Genomic DNA, 27,857 nt, shown 5'->3' with positions numbered 1-27,857 from the left:
TGTTAGTTACTTATGGGCCCCTACCGAGGCCCAGGTTCTTTGCGCCCACTACCTCCCATCACCACCCCGCGGTGCCCCTGCAGTCTAATTTTCTGCCTACACAAAATTATTATTCTAATCATTAAATGGAAGTCTGTCACAAAAGTTAATATTTTGCAAAATCTTATGCACAATTAAAAATCTTTTGCAAATCATTTACAAACTCCCGACAGAAAATAAGCCATCGTCATTTTTACCTTAGTGGATCCATATCCGTAATATAGCATCAGTTCCATGATATAAAACATATCACAACAGGAATAATAAAAGGACAGCAAATATCCTTTTTTTCAGATATAACCCAAGTAATTAGTCAAGTTATTATGCTCTGTCTCACCAGTATGGGTGCCATTGTCTGGCTCCTCCTTTTGTGGGAGGGACCAAATGATGGAGAGCTAATGGCTACTTTTTGTTATATACCCAAGCTTCATATACAGGGCTGTTTAATATTAAAGTATCCCTACTTAAGTAGAGCACTCTGAGGCCAGTTGTAAAGCTCATAGGGGAGAATTCAATTAATTGCGATGTTGAATAGCGACGGGAGGGATCTCCTGAAGCTAATCAATACACCGCGCTGTTTGGGCGGGCTAAGGACTTCATCTCGCACCCCCCCTTCGGATGCGAGGAGAAATCCGACCAAAGTGCCGGGCGTGCAGATGTTTTTCTGCTTAGCGCCGCGCGCCCGGCACTTTGGTCAGAGAATGCCAGCGCTATTCAATTCCCGTTGAACTGAATCGCCCCCATAATGAAGAGAAAATTGGGCAACAGGTATTTCAGAGGATGTGTTAGCCATATATTAAAAATCTTTTTTATTAATTCCAAATCTTATCACAAAGTGAAGATACAAACCACTTGTAGAGCAACACATTTGTTCAATGTGTCCTCTATCGTGGTCAACAACAGTTTCCATGCAAAACATTCTCTATAGCAGAGCGTACCATGCAGGTAGAATAGCCTGCACATGACGTCCTTCAGCATACACGTGGTTCACGAAAAAAATCGTTACTTGCTTCAATGGGAAAGGCCCGACCCCACCTAATTGCCCATTGAGACAGGGCAATAGAGATGTAGCTGTCTTTTAGCATATATTGGAAATTAATTATATTCTATTATATTAATTTTAGTACATTTCTCAGCATCATCAGACTGTGATTTTCAGGGTTGTTCTAATTAGTTTGTTGGTTTATTATCTACTCTTAATTCATCGTTTTACATTTAATTTTAAGGTGAAGGAAACTGATGTGGAAGAATCCCGTAAACTAACCGGCTTACTTCAGACTGCTAATGTTGGAACCTACCCATCTGTGGTTGTGTCGGTAAGTGCACTCAGGTGATAGGTGGAAATGTTTAACTTATATCAGGAATGCAGCGGTTTATGCAGTTGCCCTGTAACTAGACTTTCTCCTTTAAAACGTAATTAAAAAACCACTTAAACCATAAAATTGAAAATGATCAATTTATTTATTAACAGCTATTTATATTGGGCGCACACATTTAGTAGCACTTTGCAGAGAATTTTAGGCATTTACATCAGATTCTGGCCAAGCGGAGCTGTACAATCTATATCTCCTACCGCATATACACTCGTAGGGCCTGATTCTGAGTCACACACAAAATGGCTGCATCTATGATTTTCCGCGCTGCCCAATCGTCCGAGGCTTATGTACGCATCTCTGCTCATTGTTCTTAGTGGCATGTAAGTCAGCCAGATCTCCATTTGCTGCCAATTGGGTGTAACAGGGAGGCCATGGGGTGTTCACAGGTAGGCTAAGTTAGTTGTGGGCGTGTCAATGGAATTACGGGATGCTAAGAGAGGAGTGTAGGCAGGGATGGGGCAGATTACCAGGTTCTCTCCTGGTATAACTCAGGCACATATACTACTGTTCTCTCCTGGTGTAACCCAGGCACATATACTACTGTTCTCTCCTGGTGTAACCCAGGTACATATACTACTGTTCTCTCCTGGTGTAACCCAGGCACATATACTACTGTTCTCTCCTGGTGTAACCCAGGCACATATACTACTGTTCTCTCCTGGTGTAACCCAGGCTCATACACTACTGTTCTCTCCTGGTGTAACCCAGGTACATATACTACTGTTCTCTCCTAGTGTAACCCAGGCACATATACTACTGTTCTCTCCTGGTGTAACCCAGGCACATATACTACTGTTCTCTCCTGGTGTAACCCAGGCACATACACTATTGTTCTCTCCTGGTGTAACCCAGGCACATATACTACTGTTCTCTCCTGGTGTAACCCAGGTACATATACTACTACTACTACTACTGGTGTGTGTGTGTGTGTGTGTGTGTGTGTGTGTGTGTGTGTGTGTGTGTGTGTGTGTGTGTGTGTGTGTGTGTGTGTGTGTGTGTGTGTGTGTGTGTGTGTGTGTGTGTGTGTGTGTGTGTGTGTGTGTGTGTGTGTGTGTGTGTGTGTGTGTGTGTGTTTATTATATAGTATGTGTGTATATATGTGTATATATATATATACACACACTGCATGTGTATATGTATACTGTATATATTGTATGTGTGCATGTGTATATATATATATATATTCACTGAGTCTACTCCTGTCTGCCTGTTTGACCCCCATTTCTCCCGTCTACCTCTGTTTGACCCCCATTTCTCCCATCTACCTCTGTTTGACCCCCATTTCTCCCGTCTACCTCTGTTTGACCCCATTTCTCCCGTCTACCTCTGTTTGACCCCATTTCTCCCATCTACCTCTGTTTGACCCCCAATTCCTCCCGTCTACCTCTGTTTGACGGCCATTTCTCCTGTCTACCTCTGTTTGACCCCATTTCTCCCGTCTACCTCTGTTTGACCCCATTTCTCCTGTCTACCTCTGTTTGACCCCATTTCTCCTGTCTACCTCTGTTTGACCCCATTTCTCCCGTCTACCTCTGTTTGACCCCATTTCTCCCGTCTTCCTCTGTTTGACCCCCATTCCCCCCGTCTACCTCTGTTTGCCCCCCCATCTGTGTCATATTTGATATTTTCGCCTTGCTCTCGTGTGTATTTCATTACAGAAATAATTGCATATATTACATACAGTAATGTCACTGGAGCAAGTTAAACATATCATATATATATATATATATATATATATATATATGGTATGTGTATATAATTTGATGTGTTTATCTTGCTCCAGCGACACCTACTGTAATATATGCACAGGACTGTTTGAGGGTGGGGGGCCCCAAACCGTTAAATTGCCTAGGGCCCCATGAGGTCTAAATCTGGCTCTGCCTGTAGCAGTCTCCACAATGCAGTGCGCCCAGTAGTGGTATCCCCTTATGCAGTGCCCTTTATATAGTGCCCCCAGTAGTAGTCGCCCCCCCCCGCTATGCAGTGCCCTTTATATAGTGCTCCCAGCAGTAGTCCCCCCCCCCATGCAGTTTTCCCAGTAGTGGTCCCCCTTATGCAGGCACCCAGTAGTGATCTCCCCTATCTAGTGCCCCCTGTAGTGGTCCCCCCAGTGCAGTGCCCCTAGCAGTAAGCCCCTTATATAGTGCCCCCCCTCCCATGCAGTGCCCCCAGTAGTGGTCCCCTTGATGCAGGCCCCCAGTAGTGACCCCCCTATCCAGTGCCCCCTGTAGTGGTCCTTCCTATTATTGCCCCCAGTTGTGGTCCTCCCAGTGCAGTGCCCCCAGTAGTAGTCCCCCCCCAAGTAGTGGTCCCCAGTTGAGGTTCCCCCTCCCGATTAAGTGCCCCCAGTAATAGCCCCCCCCAGTAGAGGTCCTCCCAATAATGGTGCCCCCAGTAAAGGTCCTCCAAATAATGGTGCCCCCAGTAGTAGCCACCCCCCCCGTTGTGCCCCCACCCCCAGTAGAGGTCCCCCCAGTAGTAGCCACCCCCCTCCCCCGTTGTGCCCCCAGTAGTGCAGGCAGGTTTTAAAAAAATATATATAAAAATATACTTACCTGAATCCACGCTGCTGCTCCGGACCACGACACCGCTCCCGCCGCCCGCCAGTCCTCCCGCGCTGGCGCACTCAGCATTATGGGAGAGATGTCATGATGTCTTTCCCATTACCAACTGCAGGAGCCGGACGGAAGTGGGTGCTGCAGCAGTCAATGAGAGTCTATCTGACTCTCATTGGCTGCTGTTTAACACACGCATCGCTGCCAGGGCTGGCGGCGATGCGTGTGTTATGCACAGCCTGAGCCCGCCTCCTGGCGCTATTGGGCAAGCGCTCAGGGGGAGGGAACGGGCTCAGGTGTGCAGCACAGGACCGGCGCTGGAAGCCTAGCGCCGGTCCTGTGTAAATGTGTAGCGCTGACCGCACTCACTGCGGTCGGCGCTACACTGGTGGCTAACTAGGGCGGGCCAGACCGTGGCCGGCGGTGCCCCCCCATGCCGCCGGTCCCACAGCGCCCAGCACGTACCCTGCTCGACCCCCCCTAGTTACGCCACTGCCAGGTACATATACTACTGTTCTCTCCTGGTGTAACCCAGGCACATACACTACTGTTCTCTCCTGGTGTAACCCAGGTACATATACTACTGTTCTCTCCTGGTGTAACCGTACTACTGTTTTCTCCTGGTGTAACCCAGGCACATATACTACTGTTTTCTCCTGGTGTAACCCAGGCACATACACTACTGTTTTCTCCCGGAGTAACCCAGGCACATATACTACTGTTCACTCCAGGAGTAACCCAGGTACATATACTACTGTTCTCTCCTGGTGTAACCCAGGCACATACACTACTGTTCTTTCCTGGTGTAACCCAGACACATATACTACTGTTCTCTCCTGGTGTAACCCAGGCACATATACTACATTTCTCACCTGGTGTAACCCAGGCACATATACTACTGTTCTCTCCTGGTGTAACCCAGGTACATATACTACTGTTCTCTCCTGGTGTAACCCAAGCACATACACTACTGTTCTCTCCTGGTGTAACCCAGGTACATATACTACTGTTGTCTCCTGGTGTAACCCAGGCACATATACTACTGCTCTCTCCTGGTATAACCCAGGCACATATACTACTGTTCTCTCCTGGTGTAACCCAGGCACATATACTACTGTTCTCTCCTGGTGTAACCATGCTACTGTTTTCTCCTGGTGTAACCCAGGCACATATACTACTGTTCTCTCCTGGTGTAACCCAGGTACATATACTACTGTTCTCTCCTGGTGTAACCCAGGTACATATACTACTGTTTTCTCCTGGTGTAACCCAGGCACATATACTACTGTTTTCTCCTGGTGTAACCCAGGCACATATACTACTGTTCTCTCCTGGTGTAACCCAGGCACATATACTACTGTTCTCTCCTGGTGTAACCATACTACTGTTTTCTCCTGGTGTAACCCAGGCACATATACTACTGTTCTCTCCTGGTGTAACCCAGGTACATATACTACTGTTTTCTCCTGGTGTAACCCAGGCACATATACTACTGTTTTCTCCTGGTGTAACCCAGGCACATATACTACTGTTCTCTCCTGGTGTAACCCAGGCACATATACTACTGTTCTATCCTGGTGTAACCCAGGTACATACAATACTGTTGTCTCCTGGTGCAACCCAGGCACATATACTACTGTTTTCTCCTGTTGTAACCCAGGCACATATACTACTGTTATCACCTGGTGTAACCCAGGCACATATACTACTGTTCTCTCCTGGTGTAACCGTACTTCTGTTTTCTCCTGGAGTAACCCAGGCACATATACTACTGTTCTCTCCTGGTGTAACCCAGGCACATATACTACTGTTCTCTCCTGGTGTAACCCAGGCACATATACTACTGTTCTCTCCTGGTGTAACCCAGGCACATATACTACTGTTCTTTCCAGGAGTAACCCAGGTACCAGTGGCGTAACTAGGGTATTTGGAGCCCAGGGCAAATTTGAAAAGGGAGCCCCCCACCCAACCCCCCCGATATGTGCTGGGAAAAATGGGCGTGGTCACTTAAAAATAGGGCGTGTCAACATGACACACCCCTTTATTTTCACGCTGAACATTCCTATTCATATGCACCTTAACCCCAGTAGTACCCCTTATACAGTACCCCCAGTATGCAGTTGTGGTCCCTCTTATGCAAGCCCATAGTAGTGCGCCTTATACAGCCCCCAATTAGTTCCCCTTACTCAGTGCCCCCAGTAGTGGTCCCCCCAAATGCAGTGCCCTATTTAGTATTCCCCCTTATGCAGTGCCCCCAGTAGCCAGGGCCGGATTTACCATTATTCAACATAGGCACCCGCCTAGGGCCCGTCTGGTGTCAAGTGGCCCGTTCCTGGGGCCCCCTACCCTTCGAAATGCGGCCCTGGAGCAAACCTTTGTTTGAAGTTGAACTGCTGCTGCTGGCACACAAAGCAGCATCAGAATCACGGTCCCGGGCCCTGCCCCTAGCCAGCCCCTTCTAACCACTCCCCAAGCAGCCTACACTGCTGTAGCCAGCCTCCCCCCCCCCCCCCCGCAGCATAGCGAGCAGCCTTCCTTCCCCCACTCCGTAGTATAGGAAGCAGCCTTCCCCCTCCGCACTGCCGCCTTCCACCCCCCCCCGCAACATAGCAAGCAGCCTTCCCCCCCCTCGCAGTATAGCAAGCAGCCTTCCGCCCCCCTCCACAGTTTAGGAGGCAGCTTTCCCCCCTCCGCACTGCAGCCATCCACCGCCCCCCTCCCCCCGCAGTATAGCAGGCAGCCTTCCCCTCCTCCGCAGTATGGAATGCAGCCTTCCGCCGCTCCTCCCTGCAGTGTAGCAGACTACCTCCGCCGACATCAATCACCTAGCTGGGTAAGTTTAACTGACATTTTTTTGTATGGTGTAAAATAGCCCAGGTGTGTGTGTGTGTGTATATTTTTTTTATTATATAGTATGTGTGTATATATATATATATATGTGTATATATATACACACACTGCATGTGTATATGTATACTGTATATATTGTATGTGTGCATGTGTATATATATATATATATATATATATATATATTCACTGAGTCTACCTCTGTTCTTTCCCCTTTTCCTTCTCCCTTTGTTTGTCCCCCTTATACTCCTGTCTGCCTGTTTGACCCCCATTTCTCCCGTCTACCTCTGTTTGACCCCATTTCTCCTGTCTACCTCTGTTTGACCCCATTTCTCCCATCTACCTCTGTTTGACCCCATTTCTCCCGTCTACCTCTGTTTGACCCCATTTCTCCCATCTACCTCTGTTTAACCCCATTTCTCCCATCTACCTCTGTTTAACCCCATTTCTCCCGTCTACCTCTGTTTGACCGCATTTCTCCCGTCTACCTCTGTTTGACCGCATTTCTCCCGTCTACCTCTGTTTGACCGCATTTCTCCCGTCTACCTCTGTTTGACCCCCATTTCTCCCGTCTACCTCTGTTTGACCCCCATTCCTCCCGTCTACCTCTGTTTGACCCCCATTCCTCCCGTCTACCTCTGTTTGACCCCCATTCCTCCCGTCTACCTCTGTTTGACCCCCATTCCTCCTGTCTACCTCTGTTTGCCCCCCCATCTGTGTCATATTTGATATTTTCGCCTTGCTCTCGTGTGTATTTGATTACAGAAATAATTGCATATATTACATACAGTAATGTCACTGGAGCAAGTTAAACATATCATATATATATATATATATATATATATATGATATGTGTATATAATTTGATGTGTGTATCTTGCTCCAGCAACACCTACTGTAATATATGCACAGGACTGTTTGAGGGTGGGGGGCCCCAAACTGTTAAATTGCCTAGGGCCCCATGAGGTCTAAATCTGGCTCTGCCTGTAGCAGTCTCCACAATGCAGTGCGCCCAGTAGTGGTATCCACTTATGCAGTGCCCTTTATATAGTGCCCCCAGTAGTAGTCCCCCCCCCCCGCTATGCAGTGCCCTTTATATAGTGCTCCCAGCAGTAGTCCCCCCCCATGCAGTTTTCCCAGTAGTGGTCCACCTTATGCAGGCACCCAGTAGTGATCTCCCCTATCTAGTGCCCCCTGTAGTGGTCCCCCCAGTGCAGTGCCCCTAGCAGTAAGCCCCTTATATAGTGCCCCCCCTCCCATGCAGTGCCCCCAGTAGTGGTCCCCTTGATGCAGGCCCCCAGTAGTGACCCCCCTATCCAGTGCCCCCTGTAGTGGTCCTTCCTATTATTGCTCCCAGTTGTGGTCCTCCCAATGCAGTGCCCCCAGTAGTAGTCCCCCCCCCAAGTAGTGGTCCCCAGTTGAGGTTCCCCCTCCCGATTAAGTGCCCCCAGTAATAGCCCCCCCCAGTAGAGGTCCTCCCAATAATGGTGCCCCCAGTAAAGGTCCTCCAAATAATGGTGCCCCCAGTAGTAGCCACCCCCCTCCCCCGTTGTGCCCCCAGTAGTGCAGGCAGGTTTTAAAAAAATATATATAAAAATATACTTACCTGAATCCACGCTGCTGCTCCGGACCACGACACCGCTCCCGCCGCCCGCCAGTCCTCCCGCGCTGGCGCACTCAGCATTATGGGAGAGATGTCATGATGTCTTTCCCATTACCAACTGCAGGAGCCGGACGGAAGTGGGTGCTGCAGCAGTCAATGAGAGTCTATCTGACTCTCATTGGCTGCTGTTTAACACACGCATCGCTGCCAGCGCTGGCGGCGATGCGTGTGTTATGCACAGCCTGAGCCCGCCTCCTGGCGCTATTGGGCAAGCGCTCAGGGGGAGGGAACGGGCTCAGGTGTGCAGCACAGGACCGGCGCTGGAAGCCTAGCGCCGGTCCTGTGTAAATGTGTAGCGCTGACTGCACTCACTGCGGTCGGCGCTACACTGGTGGCTAACTAGGGCGGGCCAGACCGTGGCCGGCGGTGCCCCCCCACGCCGCCGGTCCCACAGCGCCCAGCACGTACCCTGCTCGACCCCCCCTAGTTACGCCACTGCCAGGTACATATACTACTGTTCTCTCCTGGTGTAACCCAGGCACATACACTACTGTTCTCTCCTGGTGTAACCCAGGTACATATACTACTGTTCTCTCCTGGTGTAACCGTACTACTGTTTTCTCCTGGTGTAACCCAGGCACATATACTACTGTTTTCTCCTGGTGTAAACCAGGCACATATACTACTGTTCTCACCTGGTGTAACCCAGGCACATATACTACTGTTCTCTCCTGGTGTAACCCAGGCACATATACTACTGTTCTCTCCTGGTGTAACCCAGGCACATATACTACTGTTCTCTCCTGCTGTAAACCAGGCACATATACTACTGTTCTATCCTGGTGTAACCCAGGTACATATACTACTGTTCTCTCCTGGTGTAACCCAGGTACATACACTACTGTTGTCTCCTGGTGTAACCCAGGCACATATACTACTGTTTTCTCCTGGTGTAACCCAGGCACATATACTACTGTTCTCTCCTGGTGTAACCCAGGCACATATACTACTGTTCTATCTTGGTGTAAACCAGGCACATATGCTACTGTTCTCTCCTGGTGTAACCCAGGCACATATTCTACTGTTCACTCCTGGTGTAACCGTACTACTGTTTTCTCCTGGTGTAACCCAGGCACATACTGTATACTACTGTTCTCTCCTGGTGTAACCCTGGCACATACACTACTGTTCTCTCCTGGTGTAACCCAGGCACATACAATACTGTTCTCTCCTGGTGTATCCCAGGTACATATACTACTGTTCTCTCCTGGTGTAACCCAGGTACATATACTACTGTTCTGTCCTGGTGTAACCCAGGCACATATACTACTGTTCTCTCCTGGTGTAACCCAGGCACATATACTACTGTTCTCTCCTGGTGTAACCCAGGCACATATACTACTGTTCTCTCCTGGTGTAACCCAGGCACATATACTACTGTTCTCTCCTGGTGTAACCCAGGCACATATACTACTGTTCTCTCCTGGTGTAACCCAGGCACATATACTACTGTTCTCTCCTGGTGTAACCCAGGCACATATACTACTATTCTCTCCTGCTGTAAACCGGGCACATATACTACTGTTCTCTCCTGGTGTAACCGTACTACTGTTTTCTCCTGGTGTAAACCAGGCACATATACTACTGTTCTCTCCTGGTGTAACCCAGGCACATATACTACTGTTCTCTCTTGGTGTAACTGTACTACTGTTTTCTCCTGGTGTAACCCAGGCATATATACTACTGTTCTATCCTGGTGTAACCGAGGTACATATTCTACTGTTCTCTCTTGGTGTAGCCGTACTACTGTTCTCTCCTGGTGTAACCCAGGCACATAAACTACTGTTCTCTCCTGGTGTAACCCAGGTACATATACTACTGTTCTCACCTGGTGTAACCCAGGCACATATACTACTGTTCTCTCCTGGTGTAACCCAGGCACATATACTACTGTTCTCTCCTGGTGTAACCCAGGCACATATACTACTGTTCTCTCCTGCTGTAAACCAGGCACATATACTACTGTTCTATCCTGGTGTAACCCAGGTACATATACTACTGTTCTCTCCTGGTGTAACCCAGGTACATACACTACTGTTGTCTCCTGGTGTAACCCAGGCACATATACTACTGTTTTCTCCTGGTGTAACCCAGGCACATATACTACTGTTCTCTCCTGGTGTAACCCAGGCACATATACTACTGTTCTATTTTGGTGTAAACCAGGCACATATGCTACTGTTCTCTCCTGGTGTAACCCAGGCACATATTCTACTGTTCTCTCCTGGTGTAACCGTACTACTGTTTTCTCCTGGTGTAACCCAGGCACATATACTACTGTTCTCTCCTGGTGTAACCCAGGCACATACAATACTGTTCTCTCCTGGTGTATCCCAGGTACATATACTACTGTTCTCTCCTGGTGTAACCCAGGTACATATACTACTGTTCTCTCCTGGTGTAACCCAGGCACATATACTACTGTTCTTTCCTGGTGTAACCCAGGCACATATACTACTGTTCTCTCCTGGTGTAACCCAGGCACATATACTACTGTTCTCTCCTGGTGTAACCCAGGCACATATACTACTGTTCTCTCCTGGTGTAACCCAGGCACATATACTACTATTCTCTCCTGCTGTAAACCGGGCACATATACTACTGTTCTCTCCTGGTGTAACCGTACTACTGTTTTCTCCTGGTGTAAACCAGGCACATATACTACTGTTCTCTCCTGGTGTAACCCAGGCACATATACTACTGTTCTCTCTTGGTGTAACTGTACTACTGTTTTCTCCTGGTGTAACCCAGGCATATATACTACTGTTCTATCCTGGTGTAACCCAGGTACATATTCTACTGTTCTCTCTTGGTGTAGCCGTACTACTGTTCTCTCCTGGTGTAACCCAGGCACATAAACTACTGTTCTCTCCTGGTGTAACCCAGGTACATATACTACTGTTCTATCTTGGTGTAACCGTACTACTGTTCTCTCCTGGTGTAACCCAGGCATATATACTACTGTTGTCTCCTAGTGTAACCCAGGTACATACACTATTGTTGTCTCCTGGTGTAACCCAGGCACATATACTACTGTTCTCTCCTGGTGTAACTCAGGCACATATACTACTGTTCTCTCCTGGTGTAACCCAGGCACATATACTACTGTTCTCTTCAGGAATAACCCAGGTGATTATTATTATTAGCATCCTCTGTTTACATGGCACCACAAGGGTTCCAAAACACCATACGAAATATGTTAGTGTAAACGATCCACGCATGCGCAATAGCCAAATTGAAAATGATAATCCTGTGTTCACATCTGACTCCTATTGAACCGTTAGCCCACTGGAGGCCGATCATCTCTAGTGTTCATTCTACGTCCGGCGCCGGATCTAGTAAAGGTGCGCTCGTCCAAAGGGGGTGTGGCCAAGGAAAAGGGGGAGTGTCTTTACAACGCGTCCCCATTTCGTCACTCATGGGAGTGTGCACGGCACTTACAGACATTCCGGCCTACCCCTAAGTGATGCATGCACCCGACATCCTTTCATAGGCATTGACCGCTACACCGCAGTTTTCCTCACCCACGGGACACTGTGACCCGTGGGTGGGGACGCCCCCGCAGGAAGTTTTAGCGGTGCCCCACTAAGGAGGCAGGGTGCTTTCTGCCCTTTAGAAATAGGGCAGGACGTGGTGCCCCACTAAAACAGCCTAGTGGGAACGCTAATCTCTGAATGGCAGAGGCTCTGAGCATTGGGCCTAGGTAGGAATGTGCAACTGCAAAATAATCTCTGGGTAGACATCTTTTATTTAAAGAAAATTATATTTGTGTTATAGCCTCATTTAATATTTTACAGTGTCTTTTAGCGATTTATATTATTATTATTATTATTACTATTTTTATTATTATTATTATTAATAATAATACAAATAATTATCATAATTATAATAATAATATTTGACAGTGTCTTTTAGCGATTTATATTATTATTATTATTATTATTTTTATTATTACTATTTTTATTATTATTATTTTTATTGCTATTAATAATAATAATAATAATAATAATAATAAGAATAATAATATAAATAATTATAAGAATAATAATATTTATTTTGCCAACTGAGTTTGAACTGCCCAGATTACACTTATAAAGTACCTCAACTGATTTTACCTTGTAGTAATGGTCACAGTATGACTGGCTGTTACCTTACAGCTACAGACTTGTGCATGAGTTTTTGATGTTTAAGCTTCAGAAAGTAGACAGGAGTGACTGGGATTATACTGTTATAAAATATTAATGTACTGTCTATGATTCTGTATGTGTTCTACCTGGATGTGATTGAACCTTGCTGAATTTAGTATCCTGAGCTCTGCGCTATATTTAACAAGTCTGAAAAATGTGCGTTTTTTCCAATGTCTGCTTCGTACGGTAACGCAGCAGCAACAGGCATTGCATGCATCTCTGAATCAGGCCTGCTGAATGTTCTATAGTGGGAGGAGCAGGGTCCCCAGCAGCACAGAGTATATCAGGAGATGAGAGATGTGTCAGTGAGGACAGGCCTGCATGTGACATTGGGCAGTGACATGATATGAGGAGGTGAATGGAGGTAGGAAGAAGCCACAGACTGAGAGTTATATTGTGGAAGAAGCAGGGTCCCCAGCAGCACAGAGTATATCAGTAGATGAGTAATGTGTTAGTGAGGACAGGGCTGCATGTGTCGGGGGCAGTAAAAGGATGTGAGAAGGGCTATTGAGGCAGCGGGAAGCCATAGGCTGATAGTTATATAGTGGGAGGAGCAGGGTCCCCAGCAGCACAGAGTATATCAGCAGATGAGTGATATGTTAGTGAGAATAGGGCTGCATGTGACAGGGCAGTGACATGAAGTGAGGAGGTGAATGGAGGCAGCAGGAAGTCACAGACTGAGAAATATAAACTGGAATTATCAGGATGATTGTGGCGTGAAAAAAAAAATTCATACATTCAACTTGTTTTCAATTAGTAGAACAGTGACAGGTTTATGCCATGATCTTAGAGAGGTTGCATTAATGGTCTCTGTCACCGGTTGACCCTAGCGGTGGATGCACTTATCCCATCAGTGAGTCCTGCACAGTTTGTCATCAGTACTGCTGTTGTGTAACGCGATAGCCTGGGAGATCAGGATACCATACTTCTCTCATCCTACTATTTAACTGCTGTTGGACTGTCTTCATCTAACTGCCTGCGGCTACATAACTTACTGGGAAATCCTATATGAGGCCATTGACTTGTGACTGATTTATTCAGATATATCACATTTTACTCTAGGAGAAGTACAATAAAGTTAGCTGGGGCTCCGTCCTGCAATATCTGTGCCTGGAGGGGGATGAGGGCTTCTGGCATTTATTTTCAGCTCTATGAATAGTGTTCCCACTGATATAGGCCACAAAAATGTGCTAGGAAGCGAAGATTGCCTTGACAGATCTGGCATACCCACATCATGAGCTAGAAGCTGGTGCGGGGGGGGAGAGATGCAGAGATTAGCTGTATCATGTATACATCATCGGGTACACGGCTGCACACTGGACCTCATTCGGAGTCTCTCACAAACGGCCACTCGCTCGTACGCGGCCGATGTTAACAGACCACTCAAGCGTGCACTTCGTTGTGCTCATGTGCGTACAGATCCTTGCAATCACAAAATCCGTCGCTTGTACGGCTTGCGAGCAGGAAGTGACTCCCGATAGTTGATTGACAGGAAAGGCCATTTGTGGGTGGTAAATGGGGAAGGTGCTTGTGAAAGGGGGAGTGGTTGTGCGAACGCAGGCGTGTCAGGCCACCAAAACGCTGTTTAAAGGGCATGCATAATTGACAAAGTAGCGTCATGGTACACGTCACCTGAATGTATTTCAGCCAGCACTGATCGCAGTGTTTGCGGCAGACTAAGGCAACCCCAAGGGCTGCGAGCAGCTCCGATGGCTCTCGATGGTCCCGATTAATCCTTAATTTCCTGGAGATGACGTCTGTTGCGAGTGGCAAGGGGGCGTCTTTAGACACTTGCGAGCGCACTTTGCCGTAGCTCGCTAAAACATAGTGGGCGTCCTTACGATTCTGAATGAGGTCCTCTGTGCGATAGCTTGGGAATGTAGCGCCAAGCCTCTATGTAATGTAAATGAGCATATTTATCAATGAATATTTGGAGGATATTCCTCCCCCCCCACCCCCCCAAAAAAAAAAAATGTTTTCTATTCCTAAATAAACAAAAAAATCCCACTAGCCTACGGCTGACGCGCCTGGCCGGCCACCGCAGAATCTGTAGACTCTGGGCACTAGAGTGTACCCGGAGTCTATTGCGCATGCGCAGATTGCCAGGTAAATTGTGCGGCCGCCATTTTCCCTGTGATTTCCTCACAGCGCATGCGCAAAACACCGGAAAGATGGCCGCGGCGGCCATTTTCCTGGCGTTTTAGCAGTGCTGGGAGACCCGACGCGGGACCTCGAAGAGGTAAGTTTTATATAATATGCCCCTGACCTCAAGCCTTTTAGTCAATGAGGGGGGAGGTATTGCAAAACGACAATTGTAATCTGGGCAGCACGGTTTGTGTAGTGCTTCACAGCCAGGGGCGTATGTATAATGGGTGCAGGGTGTGCGGTGCACATCGGCACCCTGCGCTCATATTCTCTAAAACTTACCTCTCCGAGGTCCCGTGTCAGGTGTCTCAGCGCTGCCGGAAAATGCCAGCCGCGGCCATTTTTCCGGTGTTTTCCGCATGCGCAGTGAGGAAATCGATGGGAAAATGGTGGCCGCGCCATTTCCCCAGCGATCTGCGCATGCACAGTAGACTCTTGGCACACTCCAGTGCCCATAATCTACTGATGCTGCAGTATCCGGCCGCCGGTAAGGGGAGGGGGCCCCGGACAGGAAATGCACACGGGCCCCCTCCTCTATTAAGACGCCCCTGTTCACAGCACTGAGGTCTTGGGCTCAATTCCCGACCAAGGCTTTATGTGCAGAGTTTGTATGTTCTCCACGTGTTTGTGTGGTATTCCTCCAGCGTTCAGTTTTCTTCCCACAATCCAAAAACATACTGGTAGATTAATTGGATTATGACAAATGTATGTGTTTCCATGTGGTAGGGAATGTAGATTGTAAATTACCCTGCAAATGACCAAATTATGTCTGTACAGCACTGCGGAATATGTGTGCGCTATATAAATAACTGTTAAGAAATAAAATAATATATTTCAGTAGGATATCTCCATTAACAGTTTACCAGCGCAGTACAAACAATTGGCCATGTTGCAACTTTTTGTCTCTATACAGGTAAATCCCACTTGTGCAATATTGGGAGCGTTTGTTATATAGCTTTTAAATGCTTAGTGTTGTCATGAATTAGGGGACCGTGGGTTGCATATCCCCCCACCCCCTTCCCCGCCAGTATAGTAATGTCTGGAAGTGCCATAGACGGGGGTTGGGGAGAGGGCTGCCGCTGTCAGTCATACCTATCCCTGCACTGGTAGGTGTATGACGCTGCTTGTGGGAGCTTGTCTCTGTACACCAATCTAGACGGAAATATTAATTCAGCATGTGTTTGGGGCGTTCACTTTAATTGGGCCCCTCGGGGATCATTTTATTCCCACGTATATATGGGAGTTCCCCTGATTGGCAGCCGGTAAGTCTTCGAAGAACTTGATAAATAATTTGGCTGTGGATCTTAGTAATTGTGCTGCTAGCTGACCTGTAATTTGTACCTGAAAAGAGGAATATTTAATATCTCTCATAAATCATGAACGTGTCAGGAGAGAGTTTGTTATTGTTCCTGAAATCATGTATAATTGCCCCTTGTCCTCCGTAGGATTAGTCACAGTGTCCTTTTAGTCTGTAGCCAGAGGGGTAACTAGGGTTGGGAAGCAGAGGCAGGAGCCGGCGGCACTGACAAGGCAGGTTGAAAAGGGGACGCGTTATCACTTTGGGGAAAAAAAATGAGGTGGAGGTGGGAACAGAATTAAAGTAAGAAGTATATTTCTTTTTTTAAAACTTCGCACTGGGGTCTGTGTATTGTGGCTTACAATGGCAATCTGATTGTACAATTAAGGTGTAATTCTTAGGGTTAAATTTACTAAGATGGGAGTTCTATTTAAGAAGTGATGTAGCTCATAGCAACCAATCAGATTCTACTTCTCATTTATCTAGCACGTTTTAGAAGATAATACCTGGAATGTGATTTGGATGCTATGGGTAACATCACTTCTTACTAGAACTCCCATCTTAGTAAATGTACCCCTTAGTATTCATTTTTTGCCTGTATGTATGAACAACTGCATTATGCCACTTCTAGAGCACATTTCCCAAATTGGATCTCTGCCTATGCCAACGTCTGCCTAGCACCTGTGTCTACATGCCCACAGAATGCTTCTTCCACAGATGTGTCCACGTAGCCATGCTAAATAACCGCAGTCTTTGTGACTAACCTGCACCATGGGTCTCGCCACAGGCTTTTTCAAAAAAACGTGCGTCTTAGTCGCTTAGCTAATGCAACAAAAGCACAATGCCTAGGTGACTCCTCCCAAGGACCTCCAAGTGACCTTTATACAATACAGAGAGCATTAAAGTGACCTCTCTACAAAATAGGGAGCAGTAATAACGGACCACATTTCACATGAAATAATGGTGCCAGAAAGTACAACAAAAACCCCCCTCCCCTTGTGGTCACACCACTATCCCTGTGAAGCCGCTCCGCAATGCCCGGCCAGGCCTAGTCCCTACTACCGGAGAGATTTATGCACCCAGAGATAGGAGACAGTAGACAGCCGAGGATGTACAGGAGGATCAGCGTAGACTGGGACAGACAGAAGGGATCAGAGCAGGCCAGTATGGAGAGGAGTCGTCAGTGCAGGCCGACACAGACACAGGCACACCGGAGGCGACACTCAGCACATGCACTCCTATGTATGATATGAACACCACAATGTGATAGGCACAAATGTCTGACAGAGCTGATGAGGATCTGCTTCCTCCCTCACTGAAAAATCTGGTAGCCAGGCAGCAAAATCTGGTAGCCATGGCGACCTGGCTCCTGGGATTTGTCGAGCCCTGGGCTAATGAATTGACCCCAGAGCTTTCTGTTGAGCGATTTACATTTTAGTGTGATATACTGTGATTTGAACTTTTCTAATACTTTATGTTGCCACAGCCAAGGCACAATGCTTACAGTAAAAGTCATAAAGTACAGAGAAATTCCTTTCATTATTCCATTTTTCTTTTCTGTTCCCTTTTTTTTTTTGGGAGACAAAAAATACGAGGGGTGCGCAATAAGCTTCAGGATCACAAAAAGTATTCTATTTACAAATAAAGAGAACATTACATTTTTTTTTCAAAGTATTTGCCAGAGGAGTCTATGCAAAGTTGCACTGGCTCAAACCACTTGGTGAAGCAGCTGGACCAGTCCGAAGCAGGTATGTCTTCTACATGCTGGATGAAGGTCTCCACTGCAGCTTCCAGTGACTTAAAACAAATCCCACTCATCTTGTGCTTAATTTGTGGGAAAACGAAGAAGTCTCAGGGGGCCAGGTCTGGACTGTATGCAGGATGACCAAGTTCCTGGATGTGTTCATGGGCTGGAAAATCCACCGCTGTCCTCAACTTGTGGTCAGGTGCATTGTCATGATGGAGAAGGGCACCACAAGCGCGAGTTCTTGAATTTAGCGACTTCCAGCACTTACAGAAGGCATTGGTTGGCTTACCAGTTCCCAGTGATGGTGTGCTGCTTCACGAGTGGTACTGTAGCTACATGACCAGTCTTGGCCACAATAACAGCCACAAACTTGCTTGGTCATGCCACACTCAAGTCGGAACTTCTTTGGTGGTGCACCTCCAACTGGGGTCCACTGGGCAGTTTGTTGTTTAGTCTTGGAGCCAAAACTGTAGGTCCAGGATTCGTCGCCACTGATGATCTCCCAGACAGAGTTTGAGCGGCCGTTATCAAACCTGGCCAGCAAATTGTGGCACCAAATCACCCGAGCCTCCTTCTGCTCTCGGATCAGCTGATGGTGCACCCAGCGTGCAGAAAACTTCTTCAGGCCAAGCTTTTCGCAGTTGCAAATAATTGCTAAACTACATGAACAAAGGCATTACGTTCATACTGCGTGTGGCACTGAATCAGGTCCTAGCTTACTTCCTTTGTGTAAAGGAAGACTGGTTAGACAGCGGCGTAGAGTCATTTGCAGCCTTCATGGGCCAGCCTTGTGTCTTATTAAACCTTGACAAAAAGAGAACAAGATTGTTTTCTGCTGCCAAGCAAAGGGGCCAATTCAGCATTGCACGTACTGTATTATCCAGTGCTGTGCTGGCATCGCAAATTGCATTTGCATATTAGCAAGGGCGGAATTGCAAAGCTGCTTGCGTGCAGCTTTGTAAGTCCAGCCTAAACTGAATCAACCCCAAAGTCTGCATCATTGATCACTGCTCAGATACACAGCAGGATTTCACAGTCTGGTAACTGCCGGATAAGTGGGGTTATCTGCCGAGCAGAGTTTGCATCTTTGATTACTTCTCAGATACATGGCAGGATTTCACAGCCTGGTAACTGCCGGATAAGTGCGGTTATCTGCCGAGCAGGGACTGCTTCGGTGATCACTGCTCAGATACATGGCAGGACGTCACTGCTGGTAACTGCCGGATAAGTGGGGTTATCTGCTGAGCAGGGTCTGCTTCGGTGATCACTGCTCAGATACATGGCAGGACTTCACTGCTGGTAACTGCTGGATAAGTGGGGTTATCTGCCGAGCAGAGTCTGCTTCGGTGATCACTGCTTAGATACCTGGCAGGACTTCACTGCTGGTAACTGCCGGATAAGTGAGGTTATCTGCCGAGCAGGGTCTGCTTCGGTGATCACTGCTCAGATCCATGGCAGGACTTCACTGCTGGTAACTGCCGGGTGAGTGCGGTTATCTGCCGAGCAGGGACTGCTTCGGTGATCACTGCTCAGATACATGGCAGGACGTCACTGCTGGTAACTGCCGGATAAGTGGGGTTATCTGCTGAGCAGGGTCTGCTTCGGTGATCACTGCTCAGATACATGGCAGGACTTCACTGCTGGTAACTGCTGGATAAGTGGGGTTATCTGCCGAGCAGAGTCTGCTTCGGTGATCACTGCTTAGATACCTGGCAGGACTTCACTGCCGGTAACTGCCGGATAAGTGAGGTTATCTGCCGAGCAGGGTCTGCTTCGGTGATCACTGCTCAGATCCATGGCAGGACTTCACTGCTGGTAACTGCCGGGTGAGTGGGGTTATCTGCCGAGCAGGGTCTGCTTCGGTGATCACTGCTTAGATACCTGGCAGGACTTCACTGCTGGTAACTGCCGTGTAAGTGGGGTTATCTGCTGAGCAACCAACAAATCCCTTTTGTGAGCTTAGCAATATACATGAAGAAATGTCATTACTCAGTGTGAAATGTAATACCCATCCTTCAGTGTGTGAGTACATATAAATATATATATATATATATATATATATATATATATATATATATATATATATATATATATATATATATGCAAGTGCAGACCTGATGCCTGGAGTTACTTTCCAATATTCAAGAGGCATTTATAAATCACCCAAAAATATAACATTGAAACAAAACACCCGCTGTCTCCATGAATGTATACAGAAGACTGTTTTATGCAAACACTTTGTTATTAATGCATATGATGTGCTTGTTTTCCTTGTAACATTTACTGCAGCTTAATGTCTTCTAATGTAACTTTGCACAAACATGATGTGAATGATTTGCTAAATTTTGTATCATTTGCACAATTGTATTATTATCATTGATGGTTGTAGGAAAAAAGTGTCACCCAAAACTGGGAATTTGCTTTTGTGTGACGTTGAACAATGAATTCAGTAATACTGAATATTACGTACCTGGGTTCCAGCATTCACCCCAATTTGGCTGGTCCTCCAAAATCTGTAGCTGTTCCTGGATGTGTGGCTGCAATAGTCTCTTCTTTTGTCTACTGGTGCCAACCTGTTCCAGACTGGCAGCGCTGTTGTCCTCCCTAACCATTCCAATCATATATCAGGAATATTACAGAATAGGCAGCACTGACAACATGTACAAGGCTTTCCTCAGCAGCAATTGGGGCGAGCACCTGAGGGCTAAGTATTGGCCACTGTGACTGTTCCACTGACTGGACATCACAGATAATGAATGTTCTTTTGCATAGGTAAGGGCTTCTCACCCTACAGTATTAGTACACCAATTGGTGCCTCAGGAACATTGGAAGGTTGTTATCGCTAGTAGGAACTGTACCCAGGAATAACATGGCAGTGATATCGTCTCCCCTTCACCAGCTAGCAGAAGGGGGGAATTACCACCATCCAGACCCTGATGAACAGTCGGTTCTCCTGCTGAGGAAGGCAGGACAAGTTTGACATTTAGGAATTCCTTGGAAGGAGAGTGGTGTTACCTGACATTTCATGAGAATGAAGAAAAGGGGGTATGCAAGCCAAGTTGAGGGTACAGGTATAAAAGAGAATATCTATGGCAGTGATCAGGGTAGTAGCATTCAAACATAGTCATAAATGCCAGGTAGGTACCCGTAAGACTGTAGTATATATTTCAGAGACTAAGGTACACAACTTGTCACTTAGGCACTAGTGAAAGTCGCTTTAATAGACCCGAAGATGGCACAGTGATGCACCTGAAAACATGCACCTGAAACAAAGTACAAGTCGTCACGGTGGTGCGCAGGATCAGAGGCGTGCGGAGTCCAGGAGCGTGTAGGAATATATAGTCCCAGGTGCTTAGATGTATGTGTGCATGTCTGCTTTATGAAGATAGAGGACTTACCAATTATACTAAGCTCTTTGTTGCAGGTGCATGTTTTCAGGTGCATCACTGTGCCAGCTTCGGGTCTACCTAAGTTGTGTCTCCCCCTCAATCACCTATTAAGCTGGCCATACACTAGTACGATGTAGTACAATGCAATTCATCGTACGTTTTCCCTTGAACTCCCCAGCAGTCCCGACGGCTCGATTTGGTGCTTTTTAACACACACGATCTGCATACGATTACGATAGATATGATGGGCTGCACATCTTATCATACGATACGTTTTATAGAGCGGCGGGAGCGCGTATCGGATCGTATCCTACCTAAATGCTGAACGATTTAGACACGATTCATCGTACGATGCGTCAAAAATCGGGCAGTCGGCCCGAAATCTTGCTAGTGTATGGCCAGCATAAGATTAGATAGACCCACCTAGAAAGAATATCTAACCAAGCGTTTTCTGTAGCTGGGAATTCTAGTGAAAAGGGTGATTTGCGAAAGTGCTAAATGTACCTTTCCTGCATTACAAATCCGTTTTGCACTTGTCTTGTGCAAATCCACCCAACCTCCCATTGTACGATGCAATAGATCTAAATGTTAATAATAATTTTAAGCAACACACACAGAAATAATGGCATCTGCGAGTGTGCAGATTTCTCATCATCTTATGGGAGAAATTGTGGGTCTCTGGGGTGGTCCTTCATGAGTGCAGTTTAAGACGCAGGAATACACCTAGTTGTGCAGACAGATGCAAAGATTAAATGGTGCAGGCTGTTTTTCCGGGTGCATAAGTAACTATAGGACATGACCCTTTATGGGTTATTACTGTTGTATTCACACATGGAGCCTCCTGCTTCAGTGGAGGTGACAGAATTCAGACGCTAATCCATTAAATGTAAATCAGCAGCACTCAGATGTGCATGCGTAGACGTCAGTAGTAGCAATGATTCTGGAGGTGTACTGGCTGCCTGGCTCCTGGGATGTGATTAGCCCTGCATTAGGGGGTACTAGCAGCAATACACAAGCGTTACAGGATCACAAGGTTGGAAATTACCGATTTAGATTATAGGAAGAAAGTAAAGAATATAACAGATACAGATGCATTTCCTTAGCTTCAAGTGTCGTCTTTGGGCAAGTTATGTATTAGCATAGTAATATGTGTTTTCTTTATTTATTAAAAGGTTCATCTAGCTGTTGCCGAGCAACACAACAGCGGAACGCCAATGGTAACAGGAATCCGTGAACTCGCAAAGGAAGCAGGAAAACACAATATTTTAGTGTATGGCCTAGTGATAAACTTCTGTAAGGTATGTAACTGTTGTCCTCGCTATATTTCTTGTTCCTTTACAGTGAATAGCATTCAGTATTTTATTCATTCAGTAGTACTGCACAGGATATGGGGTTATTTAAACAATGCATAAAGGCATGGATCAATTACAGGAACCAATAGTAAGATAACACTTTGGATTCAATTACCTGCAGCTAAAATATAATGTGTGCTCATATGTTTAATATGAGAAAATACCTGTGTTACATATCCGGGTCTGTAATGTGACTACTGTGACTTTTCTTAAATCCTCAAATTGACTCAATCAGCGAGTTTGTATTCAGGCACTCACACAAAAGTCAAATATATCTATAACTATATTATACAGCTACAGTATAACTCACTGTAAGAAGTGATGACAGAAGTCAGTGCTCGCAGGACCTGAATCAGCTTGGATCGCAGTCACTAATACGCACACAATCGGTCGACTGTTGTGCAGTGCGTAGCAGTACACGAACCGGCCACTGCGAACGGGACTGCGATCGCAAAGTCCACGCAGACCCATCGCAGAGTGATTGACAGGCTAAACGCAGGGGTGCCAGTGCCTTTGAACGCAGTTGCAGGGGGCGTGCATAAATTATCCACTGCGATGCCCTACGCAGCCTGAGGCCTGATAACGTGCGTGAGGCCTGAGTAAGTGTGCTTGAGGCTGCGATGGTATTCGATTGTACAGATGGTTTCGCAGTCTTGCTAAACATTACGGATGTGTGTAAGGTAAAGTGGGCGTCCTTATGTAATGCTGTGGCGGCATAGCGATCGCAATGGATTAGCATACTATCGCAGTTGAACTGCATGTGTAATCGCTATTGCATTTGCAGTTGCGATCAATAGTGAATCAGGCCCACAGTTAGATTCACATTGGACTCAAATTCTCAACTTTGAAGCCGGTATGTGCTCATAATGTCGACATTCATGATAATGTCAACATGCTCTGAATGTGAACAATTGTAGTGTTGCTATGTCATAATGTCCACATTGCAGTGTTCTCGCCACGCTATATTTCTCGGGTGATCCGCCCGGTAAAATTTCCCTGGCGCCCGTCACTGTGGCGCGACCATCAGCGCAATTTATTGTCTGCGTCACAGTGCAGCTCACTACTCAGAACCGCCGCTGCCGGATGGAGAACCCAGCCACCCGCTCCACCTGAACCCACCCTGTCGGAGTCTCCACAGCCGGAGCCATCATGCCGGAGGGTGGATGCCGGCAGCCCCATCCACCTCGACCCCGGTCCACCCTGTACTGGAGGCAAGCATAGCAGTACAGGGTGTGGCGGATTTATAGAGTAGGTGCCTGTGGTGGATTTAAGAGTAGGTGCCTGTGGTGGATTTAAGAGTAGGTGCCTGTGGTGGATTTATAGAGTAGGTGCCTGTGGAGGATGTATAGAGTAGGTGCCTGTGGTGGATTTATAGAGTAGGTGTCTGTGGTGGATTTATAGAGTAGGTGTCTGTGGTGGATTTATAGAGTAGGTGCCTGTGGTGGATTTATAGAGTAGGTGTCTGTGGTGGATTTATAGAGTAGGTGTCTGTGGTGGATTTATAGAGTAGGTGCCTGTGGAGGATGTATAGAGTAGGTGCCTGTGGTGGATTTATAGAGTAGGTGTCTGTGGTGGATTTATAGAGTAGGTGCCTGTGGTAGATTTATAGAGTAGGTGCCTGTGGTAGATTTATAGAATAGGTGTCTGTGGTGGATTTATAAAGTAGGTGCCTGTGGTGGATTTATAGAGTAGGTGCCTGTGGTGGATTTATAGAGTAGGTGCCTGTGGTGGATTTATAGAGTAGGTGCCTGTGGTGGATTTATAGAGTAGGTGCCTGTGGTGGATTTATAGAGTAGGTGCCTGTGGTAGATTTATAGAATAGGTGTCTGTGGTGGATTTATAAAGTAGGTGCCTGTGGTGGATTTATAGAGTAGGTGCCTGTGGTGGATTTATAGAGTAGGTGCCTGTGGTGGATTTATAGAGTAGGTGCCTGTGGTGGATTTATAGAGTAGGTGCCTGTGGTGGATTTATAGAGTAGGTGTCTGTGGTGGATTTATAGAGTAGGTGCCTGTGGTAGATTTATAGAGTAGGTGCCTGTGGTAGATTTATAGAGTAGGTGCCTGTGGTAGATTTATAGAGTGTGTCTGTGGTGTATTTATAGGGTAGGTGTCTGTGGTGGATTTATAGAGTAGGTGCCTGTGGCAGATTGATACAGTGTTTGCCGGTGGTGGATTTACTGTATGTAGTAGATGTATTATGGCAGCATCTTCATAATTCCAGCGCTATATAAGATACATTGTTTTTAAACGCATCACCTGCAAGAAACATAACTCAGAAAAACAGATAATTTCATATCAGGGAAGAGCTAAGTATTCTGTAATGAACCATAAATACTTGAAAAGTAGATTTTACTGCTCTATGACGGTGCCTTTGTTATGTCTCTATAATTTGCTATTTATCTGAGCTTCAACTCCCAAAACTCAAAACAGTCCCATCCGGAAATATAAACCTGTCACTGAGAGATTTACTGGATATCGGAAACAGTATCACGCTGACACTTCGGCTTGGGGAATTTATTTCAATCGTTTAATTATTTTGTAAGGCTAATAACATGTTGCTTTTTATCTGAATAATCTTATTAGGGGGATGCCCTTTTTACTAAGATCACTTCACTATTTACAAAGGAAACTTGTGCTGCGCCAGCTAGCGTAATATTTAACTCCGCACTAATAGAGGTCTAGTTACTAAGCAGTGTTAGGAGTCAGTGTGAAAAGTGATAAGGTGCCAGCCAATCAGCTCCCAACTGTCATTTATCAAACACAGCCGGTGAGATGGCAGTTGGGAGCTGATTGGCTGGCACCTTATCACTTTTCACTCTGACTCCTAACACTGCTTAGTAAATAGACCCCTTGCTGTCTTATCACTGTAACCCCACTATAGCCCTGTGTCTCATAAGTAGTGTGAGGACTTTTACAGCTGTGTGGTCAGTCTGCTGGCACCGTCCAAGTAAAGAGAAGTGGGCAGAGAGCAAACCAGTACCACTGCTCTACACCCTGAATATTAGTGGGCCTGATGCATATTGGGTACTGCCCAGAGCAGTGTCGGTACGCCTATGCGCCCATGCAGTGATACAGTCAGGGCCGCCTAAATGGGATAACATGAAAAGAAAAAAAAAAAACAACTGGCATTAGTTTTCAGTTTTTTTCCTACCACTTATCTGCCACGGTAGCACCCCATGTGACTGAGTCTTCCATCATTTCCGTCCAGGAGATGTGGTCTGTCCCCAGGCATAGAGGTCTTTGATCGCCAACATCACATGCCCAATTTGAGCCCCAGAATGTGCTGTGATCGGCATTGACTGGAGCACATGTGCCAAAAACAAAAAACGTCATTTCCCCTCTGAGCAGTACTCCGCCCATCTCTGTAAGGGCAGAGATCAGCTGCAGCAGTGTTACGGCTCATCATTCCCCTCTGACGCACGCTCCGCTGCGCTGTGTATGAGAGGGGGTGGGGTAACTGCCAGTTAGGGGGGAATTATCAATAAAGCACATTTTCATAATTCATTTTAGCCGTGGCCACATAAATACTCTAGCGCATGCTTTGCAAACTTGGGAAAACATCAATTTTTTTGGGGGGGTAAAAGCAGATAAGACCCCATGATGATGCAAGGCTATGCTGATGTAGTGTATTATGGATCCGAGTAGCAATAATAATCTAAAAAAATTACCCCCTATGCCTGGATCAAAATGTAAGGCACTGCCTATTTATTCCACTATTGCAGCAGGGAGTTATAAATGTATTGGGAAACAGGGAGGGCCACCAGTACTGTACATCAATGGGCACTGGATCTTGGGAGTTTGGGCAGACTGGATGGGTATGGAATGCCGGCGCTCGGGATCCCGGTGGTCAAAATCCTGATGCCAGCACCCCGACAGGGTTAGGATCCTAACCCTACCCCTAACCCTCCCGCCCCCAGTGCCTAAAACTAACCCTCTCCCCTTAATGCCTAACCCCCCCTCTAGTACCTAGCCCCTAACCCTACACCTAACCCCACTGCTTACCTTCAGGATGCCAGTGTCGGGATTCTGGCGCCAGTATTTTAAGCGTCGGCATCTCCTGCGCCAGGTAACTGAGCGTATCCTGGCCAGACTGTGGGGCCGTGCCTAGAAGATGTAATAGGTTGACTACAGGGCAGGTGGCAGGTACACTATCTACTGATTTGGCATGCACAAAGCTGTATGTATGGACCTCCCATTTCTACTGTCCCTATCATGATATGTTTAATGGACTTGGTTAACTTATAGGGGCAAATTAATTGAATCATTTTATGTGACCACATTGCCGGTAGGGGATGCAGTCAGGAAGCCGACGGTCGCAATGCCGACCGCCGGCTTCCCGACTGTCTAATCTCGACAGGGGACTAATGACAGACATAGAAATACTGACGCCTATCATTATCCCTACGCCGGGAGCCCGACACCCGGCATACTGAACGAAGGTAAGCTGGGCGGCGGGCACGGACAGCCGTGCGGGGGGGGGAGTATTAGGTTTCAGGGCTCCCGGGGGGACTTGGGGCACCCCACGGGGAGTGTTAGGGTTAGGCTAGGGGAAGGGGGGGTTAGGGTTAGGCACCCCTGGGGGAGGTTAGGGTTAGGCTAGGGGGTGGGGGCTAGGGTTAGGCACCCCCGGGGCGAGGTTAGGGTTAGGAACCCCCCCCCCCGGGAGACTTAGGTTTAGGCTGCGGAAAAGGGGGGTTAGGTTTAGTCACTTACAAGGGGGATTAGGGTTAGGCACTAGGGTGGGAGGTTAGGTTTATAGGTTTAGGCACCCCTAAGGGAGGCTTTAGGGTGAGGGGGGGGAAGAGGGTTAGGAATAGGTAAAATACTTACCTTGTCGGGATCTCCTCCTTCGGGCATCCACTGTCAGGATTTGAACCGCCGGGCATAGGTCCGGCAGTCATTCATACCGATCCCGCCGGTAGTTGCAGGTGCGAAAACGTCACTCCGTTTTTTTTTTCTTCACACGTATATGGGGAGCGAGTGCAGCAGATATCCCACGTTATAGTAGCGCACAAGGTTCCACCTCCAGCCCTCCGCTCACAAAGGGCAGCCATCACCACCATCATCAGCGTTTGCACTGTGAGCGCGCCCTATTCTGGGGAGCGCATATGCACTAATCCATCTGCAATTCAACATGTCACAGGTTAAATGGAATTGTAATTTACACTTAGCCAATACTGTATAATACGGACATTTTCTGGGACCCAGGGGCAGTCGACCTGGTATGACTATTACTTATTACTGTATGTCAGTGACCTATT

The 27,857-nt window shown here is 47.0% G+C and overlaps 1 protein-coding gene across 3 annotated transcripts in view; it reads left to right on the top strand.

Annotated features, from left to right (window-relative positions):
• CRPPA (CDP-L-ribitol pyrophosphorylase A) overlaps positions 1-27,857 on the top strand; it is a 251,747-nt gene that overhangs the window by 138,733 nt on the left and 85,157 nt on the right. For all 3 annotated transcript variants that reach the window (XM_088453149.1, XM_088453147.1, XM_088453148.1), the window contains 2 exons: positions 1,266-1,355; positions 22,418-22,543. In XM_088453149.1, the coding sequence (XP_088309275.1) occupies positions 1,266-1,355; positions 22,418-22,543 (216 nt within the window). The remainder of the gene's footprint in view (positions 1-1,265; positions 1,356-22,417; positions 22,544-27,857) is intronic.

The sequence above is a fragment of the Taudactylus pleione genome, unplaced genomic scaffold (genome assembly GCF_031769625.1).
Source record: "Taudactylus pleione unplaced genomic scaffold, aTauple2 ptg000571l, whole genome shotgun sequence".
Taxonomy (NCBI): Eukaryota; Metazoa; Chordata; class Amphibia; order Anura; family Myobatrachidae; genus Taudactylus; species Taudactylus pleione.
Note: the sequence above shows the minus strand (reverse complement) of the source record. Positions and strands in the feature narration are given on the sequence as shown.